This window comes from Strix uralensis, chromosome 19, assembly GCF_047716275.1.
Source record: "Strix uralensis isolate ZFMK-TIS-50842 chromosome 19, bStrUra1, whole genome shotgun sequence".
NCBI lineage: Eukaryota > Metazoa > Chordata > Aves > Strigiformes > Strigidae > Strix > Strix uralensis.
The window spans coordinates 6,750,232-6,762,389 of NC_133990.1; the positions used below are offsets into that span (position 1 = coordinate 6,750,232).

General features: G+C 38.3%; 1 protein-coding gene across 4 annotated transcripts in view; it reads left to right on the forward strand.

Moving 5' to 3' along the window:
- Positions 1-12,158, forward strand: part of MYH10 (myosin heavy chain 10) — a 102,852-nt gene that overhangs the window by 70,252 nt on the left and 20,442 nt on the right. For 2 of the 4 annotated variants that reach the window (XM_074888883.1, XM_074888885.1), the window contains 12 exons: positions 90-242; positions 643-816; positions 2,613-2,786; positions 4,485-4,599; positions 5,642-5,704; positions 8,200-8,393; positions 8,663-8,784; positions 9,110-9,179; positions 9,278-9,438; positions 10,053-10,161; positions 10,244-10,375; positions 11,713-11,919. In XM_074888883.1, coding sequence (XP_074744984.1) covers positions 90-242; positions 643-816; positions 2,613-2,786; positions 4,485-4,599; positions 5,642-5,704; positions 8,200-8,393; positions 8,663-8,784; positions 9,110-9,179; positions 9,278-9,438; positions 10,053-10,161; positions 10,244-10,375; positions 11,713-11,919 — 1,674 coding nt within the window. The remainder of the gene's footprint in view (positions 1-89; positions 243-642; positions 817-2,612; positions 2,787-4,484; positions 4,600-5,641; positions 5,705-8,199; positions 8,394-8,662; positions 8,785-9,109; positions 9,180-9,277; positions 9,439-10,052; positions 10,162-10,243; positions 10,376-11,712; positions 11,920-12,158) is intronic. The other 2 variants (XM_074888886.1, XM_074888887.1) reach the window with 1 other exon arrangement.

Genomic DNA, 12,158 nt, shown 5'->3' on the forward strand with positions numbered 1-12,158 from the left:
TGTTACTAAGTTATTTGTGATAACATCTGTGTCTGTGTTCTTTTGATGACTTCTCCAGGGTAAATAAATTTTCCTGTTTGGATTTTCAGGCAGACTTTGCAGTGGAAGCTTTGGCAAAGGCCACCTATGAACGCCTCTTCCGCTGGCTTGTTCACCGCATTAATAAAGCTTTGGACAGGACCAAACGACAGGGAGCGTCTTTTATTGGAATTCTGGATATTGCTGGGTTTGAAATCTTTGAGGTACTTCAAAACACGGATAATCAGACTTTTGTTTTCCCTGTTAATGTGTGTTCAGGAGTAACTGTAGGCACTTAATGCATGCATATTCCAAGGCTGCAGGGGGGTTTTGTTTTGTAGCATGCAAATGGTTTGACAACACTAAATTACAGTACTAAAAAGTCGTACTTTAGTCCAAACTGTTCTTTTATATATGATGTTTTTTCATATTATGGATTAGTTTAATTATATGTAACAGGGAACATAAGAGACTTGTATAATGCATTTTCCAATTTTCTTTACGTTATATTTGAGTGTTGCAGAGTTTTGGGGAAATTCCCGTGTAAGGTCAAATTTTTGACTTCCAGATATGTGATAATTCCTGTCACTGAATTAATCTTGCTTAATAATGTTATTCTTGTAGTTGAACTCCTTTGAGCAACTCTGCATTAACTACACCAATGAGAAGCTTCAGCAGTTATTTAACCACACAATGTTTATCCTGGAGCAAGAGGAGTACCAGCGAGAGGGCATAGAGTGGAATTTCATTGACTTTGGACTGGATCTGCAGCCTTGCATTGACTTAATCGAAAGACCTGTAAGTTTGTGCATTAATAATGCTCTAAGGGGAAGAGGTTAGCTGCCTGAGTTTGTCTTTTACTGCCTGCAAATTGTAAGACTGTATAGACGTTTCTTGCAGTGCTGTCACAAAAAGTGAATTAACTCGAATGTCGAAGTCTAAAATACCATGAACTAGTAAAAGGATTTATCCTTACAGGATTTTGCCCTGATGTTACGGTAGAACACTTGAGTTAAACTACTATTTTTATACCTTTTTTCCGTAGTACTAATGAAGTACTTGATCCTATCACTTTCGTATTAAACCATGCCGTTGTGTTACAGGAGCTGTGGAGTGGTGGCTCAGTTAGAAAGCTTTTCTAAACTTACGGCAAACTTTTTTCATTTGAGATCAATAGCAAAATTCCTGAAACTTCTTTTAGGGTAGAGTTTTCAGCATAAATTTGCCTTACAAATAGGAAAACAGTATCTTAAAGGTGGCTTTAACCACTGTGCTTTTTAACATTTTTTTTGTTTCTGGTTGCTCAATATATGGAAGCTGAAGAGGGCTTCAAAGAGCAGGAGGACCAGTTGGGGGACAACAAAGATCATCATTCCTGAAAGTTATCGTTCTTCACACCTCAAAACTACGCTGTCAAAATTATTTTGACCTCTTAAATTAAACCTAGGGCATGGCAGTTACTACTCTCTACATTTCTGTGTGTGTATTCTAGAATACACATAAGCTGCCAATGATGCCATGTGTCCTGAAGAGCAGAAAAGCCCATGAGCTACGTTCTTGTTTTTATTTAGAGTAGGAAAAGGGAAATATTGTTTCAGTTATCAAAGGTTTGTACTTTGTGTGTGGAACTCCAGAAAGTTCTGCCTCCTTGGAAGGTAAAATCTCTGTCAAAAACCCTCATGGGGTAAGTGCTTTCTGTATGCAGATGTTTAGGTGAATATCCTAAAATACATCAAGTTACTTGATTATTTTTTTATTTTTTTGCAAGGCAGATGTCAATACTTTCATAATTGTTCTGTAACTGTGATGCCATGTGGTAGGCATATAGAAACATCTCTCTTCAAATGTGCAAACTTTACATTCAGTAGAAACTTTTTAAGTGTAAATCATTATAAACCTCTTTTTTCCATTGTCTTCCTGTGTGCATCAGTCTGTCTTCTCTGAGGAGAATGATCCTGTTAAACAATTCTACAGCTGTAAAATACAGACATTGGTTGTTCCCTACTTCATTTTAAGAATAAACAAACCTTCAAATGGAGTGCTTGAATTATGGAAGGAGGAGAGGGAGTATAGAAAACTATGCTGGCTGCTCAAGTGGAGCCTGCTCAATCTCTTTGGATGCTGCTACTGGATATGGATATCAACGCAGGGCTTGGCAAGGGGAGGCTTGGCGGCTGCCACAGTAGTATCGAGTGGCTGGGAGGGATAATTGTCTTGAGTTTAGCCCACATTAAAGCATGACATTAACTACTGTGGAAATGTGGATGAGCTGCTGTGAACAACGTATGTGTCACAGACATTTTTGGATGGTAACTCTGGAGGTCATCTATTCCAGTCTCTGCTCAAAGCAAGGCTCTAGGCAGCACTAGATCAGGTCAGTCATGCCTGGCTCCGTGTACATTGGAATGAATTTGTTTGAACCAGTTATGTCCTTCATTGGACTGGACTCCCCCACAGCTTGTTTTAATTTAAATAAAATTTGAATCAGTTTAGAAAACTTCTTATTGTGGCTTTCAATGATGTGTTTTAAATACTAAAAATTTTTAAAAAAATATGTTAAATACTAATGCAGATTAAATTCAACTGAATTTCAGGCAAATCCTCCTGGTGTGTTGGCATTACTGGATGAAGAATGCTGGTTCCCTAAAGCTACTGACAAGACATTTGTGGAAAAATTGGTCCAAGAGCAAGGAACCCACTCCAAGTTCCAAAAGCCAAGACAGCTAAAGGACAAAGCAGACTTCTGCATTATTCACTATGCAGGGAAGGTAAGGGTTAAATGTTAAATACTTGGTTATAAATATTGGGTTTGGGAAAGTACTATGCAGTATAGATACCAAATCTAGAAATACTTGTGCAGGAGGGTGGCCTTGCTTAATTTTCTTGAACATATTCAGGAGAGCTGGGATGGAACTCGTGTTACCAGATAGAACTGAAAAACAGAAATTAATATTAAGCAAATATTTGAGTTCCCTTTGATTTTTGTTGTCAGGTCTTACAGGTGAGTGTTTTTTCAGGACTTTATTGAAAGGAATCTCTACTGAATACCTGCATTTCCAAGATGATAGTAGGGCTGTGTCAGTACCATCTTTATTTTTATCTCCTCAGTTCACATAAAACTTTCTGTGTATCCCCTTTTGTAGGTAAGCTGATAATTTTTTCATTTTTACTGTTAGTTCAATCTTCAGTCTCCTGCTGAGGGGGCCGGAGCTCAGGTGGATTGTGAACATGTCCATGAAATAACAGCAATTCGTGTAGTTTGTGGATCCTTCATGATCACCAGGGCTATGCTATGTAATTAGTTTCATAAATAATTAAAACTTAATCCTAGTATGAGTTTTTGCCCTGATACTTAGAAAAAACAAGTTGTGCAAATGATTAAAAGCTATCTTTCAATTTTCATTTAAAGTACTAATGGCTTGTTGTTATCTATTTGTTAATGTCAGTGGTGCCAACTAGGTAACTGTGGCAAAAAGTGAAATAAAGAAATTAGATGTTTTATTGTATCACTACTTAAAACATTATGAAATCATCACTGTTACTGCAGTTCATAATAGGTTACCTTTAGGTAATCAAAATGAAGTGAAACAGCTTGGTGCCTGACTACCAGGAAGTAATTGTTCTGAAGAATGGTTTAATTCTGCCAAACTGAGTGGGCATTTCTGGAATACTGGCACTGCATATCCTCCTCAGACAGAAGGCATTTTTCGGTTTTTGATCAGCATGTGTATTCCTTCAAAACTGAAATAATTCATAAAGTAGCTTTTCCTGCAAGAAGTATTAAGATAACAATCTTACTTGGTTTTGGATGCTGGAAGCATTTAAAGGTGGCTTTCCTTCCAAAGCCCTTATTTAAAAGCAGAGGACTCTTGGTTTGGCTGAATTAAAAATGTGCTAGTCTATATAGAGGTTTTGTTTGGCTTATGGAATTTTAGGGCTCTCTTTTGGGTTGGGATGAAACACGTGTTGGTAGCACTGAGTTTTCAACTGCTGAGCTATAGTTTTAATTGCACCCCACAGAATTGGTTCTCTTGAGCTTTGTTTTCTTTATAGAACAAAGTGTTTAAGTATAACTGCTATAGTGAAATTAAAAAAGTTTTGCTGCAGCACATCCTTAATTTACTCTCTAGTAATTTAGATAAAGTAATTAGGTTCTATACTAGAGTTCTTTTTACAACTTCACAGTAAAGCCTTATTTTGGCAATAACACTAGGCTGAAAATGTATACCAGCTATTAGTAAGCAAAAGTCAGATTGCTAAATTTTTAAGAAAGCTCCCATTTAATTTTTCAAAAGAATAATAACTTTTCGTGGTACTTTGTTCTAAGGAGGCACAACTAACAACAAGCAAGCATCAAGAAGAGAATAGGAAGAAACATCAGTATAGTGTTCTGAAAGCCTTTTTTTGATGATTTGAACCTAAAGCTGGGAGTTTATCTGATCATGTGCAACTTGGCTGCTCTGCAGGTAGACTACAAGGCAGATGAGTGGTTGATGAAGAATATGGATCCCCTGAATGACAATGTGGCCACACTGTTGCACCAGTCTTCTGACAAATTTGTTGCAGAGCTTTGGAAGGATGGTAAGAAATCATGTTCCGAGCACACAAGTTGTTAGCGATTTTTACCTTGTTGGATGAGTTTGGATTTTTTTGTGCCTGTTCCCTCCTCACCTTCCACCTCTACATTGTAAATATCTACAGCACTTTTTCTGTTGTTTAGCACCAGAAGTACAACAAGGAAGCTGGGTTGCACCAATGGTCCCTTGCACATGTACCATTTCTGAGTAGCTGCTTCTCATGTTCATTACTTGAACTGATTCACTGATTTACCCTATGTCAAATTTCATGTAGAATCTTGTCCAGAACTCTTAGTTGGACTTGCTGCAGTAGAGTCCTGAATATAAACAGCTGTAATGCTTCTTGCTGTTAATAAAATGTGAGCACCAGCATAGTTGTTTCATGTGCAGTGGTGGGTGATATCCTGAAAATCTGCATCTCCTAAAATAAAATTCATTAACAGCCATACTAGTGCTTAGATATTGCATATTAAAATCAAATGCAATGTATTCCTATTTTAACTGTGCATTGTTCATTAGCTAGTTTACCTGCACATCAGCTGAAAGTATTTATCAACATTTTTACCAAAATACTCCCAAGAAGCAGAAATAGCCAAATAAATACTTAGCAGGGACTTTTCTGTTCTAATTTTTAGCGTCACAGTATATTAATTAGAGTATATTTACATGTCACAGTATACAAATCCTGTAGTTTCTTATTCAAGGAGGAAATTAAGCTTGTGATATAGATGATGCAATAGGTTAATACTGAGTTTCCCTCTTGGTTCAGCTACAGAGAGCAGTTTTAATGAATATATAAAGAACTTTTTGGTTGGGGATCTGCTCCTTCCCTTTTGAGTACGCACACAGAAGCAAAAGTATTTTGGTCCAAGTATTCACAACCTGCTTTCACAGATAATTGAAATGTGCATGGAATATGTTGTGGCCTGATTGCTTTTGTAGCACAGTTAAGTCTGTTTGCAATTGATAAACCTGTTCTGTATACTAACTGAAGTGTCTTGTGTATCTGCTCTTCTGTCTTTGTTTTTGCTGTTTCTCTGCCTTAGAGATTCAGAATATTCAGAGAGCCTGTTTCTATGACAATATTACTGGTCTTCATGATCCACCAGGTGAATGGATATAAAAACAGTAGACCTACTAAAGGCAGGGCTGTTGTATCTACAGGAAAACCATTTTTGCTCGTAGGCTTGCATGAACTTTTCATTTCATGCTAAACTTGGGTATACCTCCACAAGGCAAATGGTCTCTGAGTGCATACCTATTCAGTTGCTGCTGCATACATATAGCATCTATATTTTATGCATTGCATTGAAGCATTGCAGATCAAAAGGTTTGTTGCTTCCTAGTTCCATGTTGAGATGCAGAATTGCTTCTTAAGGGTAATTCTGGTAGCCCCAAGCATTTGAGAGGATGTATAAGCTTTGTAACACTATCAAGCTTCTTTCTGCAGTCCAACATTGACGAAGCTTTGGAATGTTTTAGAACATGGATGTATTCTTTTGGGAGGAGAGCTGAAGAATGTATTGAAGTGTCAGAATGAGTGCTGCAGTTTTAGTGGGGGTAGTAAGTGAAATAAACTTCTTCCAGAATTGTTGGAATTGTTCTTTTATATAAAAACCTCTTAATTTTAATATTTCCCTTTGTAGAAGCTGCACACATTTTTTGAGGTATCAAGAAATCAACAAATCCACTTATTTGAAATGTCTTTTTGAAGACACTTTAGCTATTTCATCCAACCTTTTCCTCATTCTTCTTGTATTCCTCTCCCCAAGTTTAGAAATACGTGTATGTGAAGGTTGTGCCTTCAGACTTTTGATCTTTACTTGGGTTTATCTTCTGTTACTCGTGATGCATCACATACTTGAGGAAGCTAGTGGTGTTTCCTAAAGTAATTACTAGAGGGCTTGAGTTCAGGGGCTTTAGCCAATGGATGATTGTCCATTCATGCTGTTCAGTGACTGTTCTTAACCTATAGAGAAGGCTTGCATTTAACTTTAATAATCCTCTTTGAAATACGAATAACTGTCTTATAGTTGGAGGCAGAGGGAAGCAAAGCAAAAGATGCACAATTATCAGATATGTTTACAAAATTTTAAAAAGTATGCGACCAGACAAGCTGAATGGTGTCTAGTTGTTAGTGGTGTCTGGTGGGTGCATGTTTTTAATATTTACAAGCTGTTATGTTCATCCTCTGTAAGACTGATTTCCAGTAATCTCTAGCCCACTTCTGGTTTAGAACTGAATTCTGGTTCAAAGTAAATATTTGGGATATGATCTTATGACCAATGTACCACCTACTTACTCTTGTAACTTTAATATGCTGCTTAGATTCTTGTGATCAAAACTGTGTGGAGGATCTGGGCTGTGCTCTGTACTACATGCAAGACTTACCAGTGATTATTCAAACTTATTGCCCTGTATTTTTCTGCTTTTAATTTTCCTTTTTTTATAGACCTTTGAAAACTAGTTGAAAGTATGAAAAAAAACCTATTGTCACTTATTTGTCATATATGAAACTAATTCTGGAGGCAAAGCATAATTGCCTCTGCTTTGGTTTGAATGAATTTGAAGATAACTTCACAAGATTGTAGCCTACATAGGAGTTGCTTCTTTCTGGCTGGCCAGCTTGGATTTCATGGATTTCACACTGATACATGCTGTGTATTTGCTCAGTACTAAGAAATGCCAGCTATAATTATTAAGGTCCTAAGCCACCTGTGTATTTTTTAGTTTTTAGTATTTAGTTTAGTTTTTAGTATTTAGTTTAAATAATTGTTGACATGCACATGGAATCACGTTTGTGCTTTTGGCCTAAAGGTTTTAATGATGGCAGTCAGATTTCTAATTTGTGCTTCTGAAAAAGAAACCGTAGAGATCCTTACCCAAAATGTTCAAAAGATAAAAGAAAAATCTCTATTCTGATGCTTTATGGCAGCGTTGGAGTGCTCTGGTGTGCGGTTTTGCTGTTTGAAACTGGTCTTTTGGCTAGGGAGGTCTTTGCAGTTGTATATAAAACTCAGAAGAATTCTTCAAAATAGCAGACTAGCAGAAGTCTGGCAGATACTTTTTTCCCCTCTTGTCACTGAAATAGCCCTATTTCCAACTCTTCTGTAAATAGTTATGCTTTCAGAACACTTTTGAATATTCAACAAAACTCAGACTTAATCTATATAATTACCACAAGTGACTCTTCATTTTACGCAAATATGCACAGATGTCTAATTCCAAATGTTCAACCCAGAAATACTTTGCATTGTAAGAATTCAAATAATTGCCAGTTTCCAGGCAGCTTTTTATCACTTAGAAGTTGACTTAAAGTAAAGAAAATGGCTTTACTGGTCATGTAGAACTGCAAGTAAAGAGCTGGATATTTTAGTCTGTACCTACTAAAGCTACACTGTTCTGCTGTATAAGTTTGTGGCTTTTGGTTCCACTGCTTCTGCACAGCGTCCCTAGTACATGCTGACTGCCTTGCCCTACCGATGGCACCTTCTGTCATTTGTTCCGCAAAGCTTCTGCTGCTGCACTGTTGCTCCTTTTTCTGCCTATTTTTATACCTGACAAATATTAAAGTCCACTTAATTATTTTCTCTTGTCCTTCCAGTGGATCGTATTGTGGGTCTGGATCAGGTCACTGGAATAACAGAGACAGCTTTTGGCTCTGCGTACAAGACCAAGAAGGGCATGTTCCGTACCGTTGGCCAGCTGTACAAAGAATCTCTCACCAAGCTGATGGCAACGCTCCGAAACACTAATCCCAATTTTGTTCGCTGCATCATTCCAAATCATGAAAAGAGAGTATGTACTACAGGCCACTCCTGTAATTCTTTCTCTTTATTAGAGTATTCACATGCATTTTAAGTTATGCATGCTGTCTGTGTCTTCCTTTTGAAATCATAAGCCAGGTTTCACAAAACTTTCACACTGATCAAACATCTTCTTAGTATCCCCTGCACATCCCGTTTTTTAGGCAGTTGACTTTGTAGAGAGTAGCCTGAAAAACTTAAACTACAGTTTTTCACTAATACAGATTGAGACTAAAAATCATGCTTGTTTTGTTTGTCCAGGCTGGAAAATTGGATCCACATCTGGTTCTAGATCAGCTTCGTTGCAACGGTGTTTTGGAAGGGATAAGGATTTGTCGACAAGGATTTCCAAACAGGATAGTGTTCCAGGAATTTAGACAGAGGTAACAGCAGGAACAGTCTTTTGAGTTTTTATGAGATAAAGTTCCTTCTTAAATAATTTGAAGACACCCCCAACCCCCTCCCCCAACCCAACTGGAAGAAAATACAAAACAATGTGTGAGGTCTTGAAGTGACTTGAACTTGAAGCAGTTAAATACTGCAAGTTTATTCGAAAGACAATAGGGAAGGGACAACAATCTAAAATGGGCTGTGGGGAAAAACTTTCTGGAGAAATTCCTTAGCTGTGCTCTTGGTAACTATATCTTTAGGTTTGTAATAATGTAGCTGATTGTCGAATGTAAAGGTGTTTTTTCATTTAACTTAAAGGTATGAGATCCTTACTCCCAATGCAATTCCAAAAGGTTTCATGGATGGTAAGCAAGCCTGTGAGCGTATGGTAAGTGCTTATACTTAAATATTATTAAAACACTGAAAAGTTGAAACAAAAATTGTTGTTTTCTTGATATAAAAAAATGTGCTTTCCTGTGCATTTAGATCAGAGCCTTAGAGCTGGACCCCAACTTATACAGAATTGGACAGAGCAAGATCTTTTTCCGAGCTGGTGTCTTGGCACACTTAGAAGAAGAAAGAGATCTGAAGATCACAGACATTATCATCTTCTTCCAGGCAGTCTGTAGAGGATACCTGGCTAGGAAGTATGTGTGCTGTTACGATTTCATCTTCTTGCCTCCTTTGGGAGGGAACTGTACGTTAAAGCTTCCACTTGAGGAGAGATTTTCTTAAAGTGTGTTGCCTGATAAACTGTAGTTGTCTCCAGGGTATTAGGTGATATTTTTTTTGTTTGTTTTTACCTAATAAGAATTTACACCCCCATTCCTTAACAATATCTCCTTTACTTAATATTGCCTTTCAACATGCAGTTGTTCATGGTATAGCTAGTGGCTCCAAAAATGTCTCTCTTCCAGTGGAGCAGGAGGATCCTGAGAGGTACTCTAGAAGGCTGCTTTCTTGAAATTAAAGGACAGTTCAGCATCTAATCCATCCTGATTTTTATCTTTTTAAGAAAAAAGTCTGTTAAGAGTAAGAACAAATAACATTTGTAATCATAGTTTTGAAAATGGTGAATCTAGCTCTTGCTCTGCCCTTTCATGTAAGGAATGAGTACTCATAAATCAGTGTAATCACTGAAACTTAAAAATAAGCCTATTTATGGTCTGCAAGTGTTCTAGGGCTGGGTAACCTAAAAATTAAACACGGACAGATGATCAGCTGTATTTAACACAAAATGTTTTGCTCTTTCTGTCTTCAGGGCCTTTGCAAAGAAACAACAGCAACTGAGTGCCCTGAAAATCCTGCAGAGGAATTGTGCTGCATATTTAAAGCTTAGGCACTGGCAATGGTGGAGAGTCTTCACGAAGGTTCGTTATATTCTGTGACCTTCTCTGACCTTTGTAAGTATGTGAATGCGGGTTCTCACTTGTTCATTTCAAATCTTTGCAGGTGAAGCCTCTTCTCCAGGTCACTCGTCAAGAAGAAGAACTTCAAGCCAAGGACGAGGAGCTAATGAAGGTGAAAGAAAAACAGACGAAAGTGGAGGCAGAACTTGAGGAAATGGAAAGGAAACATCAACAGGTTTGTCTTCAATATCAGCTTTTGATATCTAGAATGTGAATTACACTACATCCCATGTGAGGGAGCCATGTTGGGTAGACACTTGTGAATAAAAGCACTGAGAATCAGGCAAGCTAATGCCTTTCACACTCAGCTAAAATCTGGAATAGGAAGATACAGCATGAGCTGTTCCTCCAGGAATGCTGAAACATCATGTTAACAAAACTAAACTTTTTTTGGCTTTTCCTAGTTTACAGGAGAACTTCAGTAGCAGTGTCTTTTTCCTTTTCAGATGCATTCTCAGGGTGGGATATTTCTGTGGTGTGCATGTGCTGTTTAAGATGTAGGGAAGCAATTACGACAATTGTACAAAACTGAAAATGGATTTATGATAAGGAACATTATCAATTTAAAGAGCTGAAAGAGTGTCAGTGAAGACAGACATGTATTTATCACTGTGGTAGCTTTGAGACAGGCTAGAACTGGGATGGATATCTAGAAGGGCAGAGCATCAGTTCCTGTTGGTAAGAGGGCTGGAAGGCATGGCCTGTGAGGAGTGTCGAAGGACACTGGATTTGAGTGGGCTGAAGGGCAACCTCATTGCTCTCTACAGCTTCCTGAGGAGCGCAAGTGGAGATGGAGGTGCTGATCTCTTGTCCTTGTGATCCTGTGACAGGATGTGTGGGAATGGTTCAAAGCTGCATCAGGGAAGGTTCAGGCTAGATATGGAAACACTTTTTACCCAAGAGATTGTTCGAACACTGGAACAGGCTTCCTAGAGAGGTGGTTGACACCCCAAGCCTGTCAGTGTTTGAGGCATTTGAACAATGCCCTTAATAATATGCTTTAACTTTTGGTCAGCCCTGAAAAGTGGTCAGGCAGCTGGACTAGATGATTGTTGCAGGTTCCGTCCAACTGGAACTATTCTATTCTGTTGTCAAGTTTACACAGTAAGTATTAATGTGTTCCAGTGACTCCAAGGGTCAGCTTCAGCCTGGCTACCCATGGCACTGCTCTGCCACTGTGCAGGGATGAGCGCGAGGAACAGTCCAGGAAACAGGCACTTTTCTCATCTTTTTGCTGCTGGTATAACAGGGCAGGTGGAATAGGTGCAGTGGGATTTATTCCTGAAACTGAGGGGATGAGTGAATATAGCTGTAACCCTACTGTGAAGGCTGGTGGACTGCTGATAAAGCCCTCTGCTAAAATTCTTTGGGTTTGGATGTTGATGAGGGAGTCAAGAATTGTAACAGAACTTGATCTTTAAGTAACTTTCTAGTTGGCATATGTATAATCTCTCATGAGAGACTTTGAAATGTTGTTCTTACTGCTTTACTACACTTTGTGTATATTTGCAGCTTCTAGAAGAGAAGAACATTCTTGCAGAGCAGCTGCAGGCTGAGACAGAGCTCTTTGCAGAAGCTGAGGAGATGAGGGCTCGCTTGGCTGCCAAAAAACAAGAGTTGGAAGAAATTCTCCATGATTTGGAGTCCAGGGTTGAGGAGGAAGAAGAAAGAAACCAAATATTGCAGAATGAGAAAAAGAAAATGCAGGGCCATATTCAGGTATGCTTCTTGGTAACTGGAAATGGAAAAGCATGCAAACAGGACAGTTAAGGATGGGGAAGCCTACAGCACAGAGGAATTTAGCTCCTTAGCACCATGTGTGGAATAGAATCAATTTGAATTTTGTTTCTTTTCTCTTCCTGTGTTCAGTGTGTTTAGCTTCTTATGGTCTCCAGGCATGTGAGGGAAGAAAAAGAAAAGTCAAAATGCCCTGTTGGTATCTATAGTGTATGCAGACA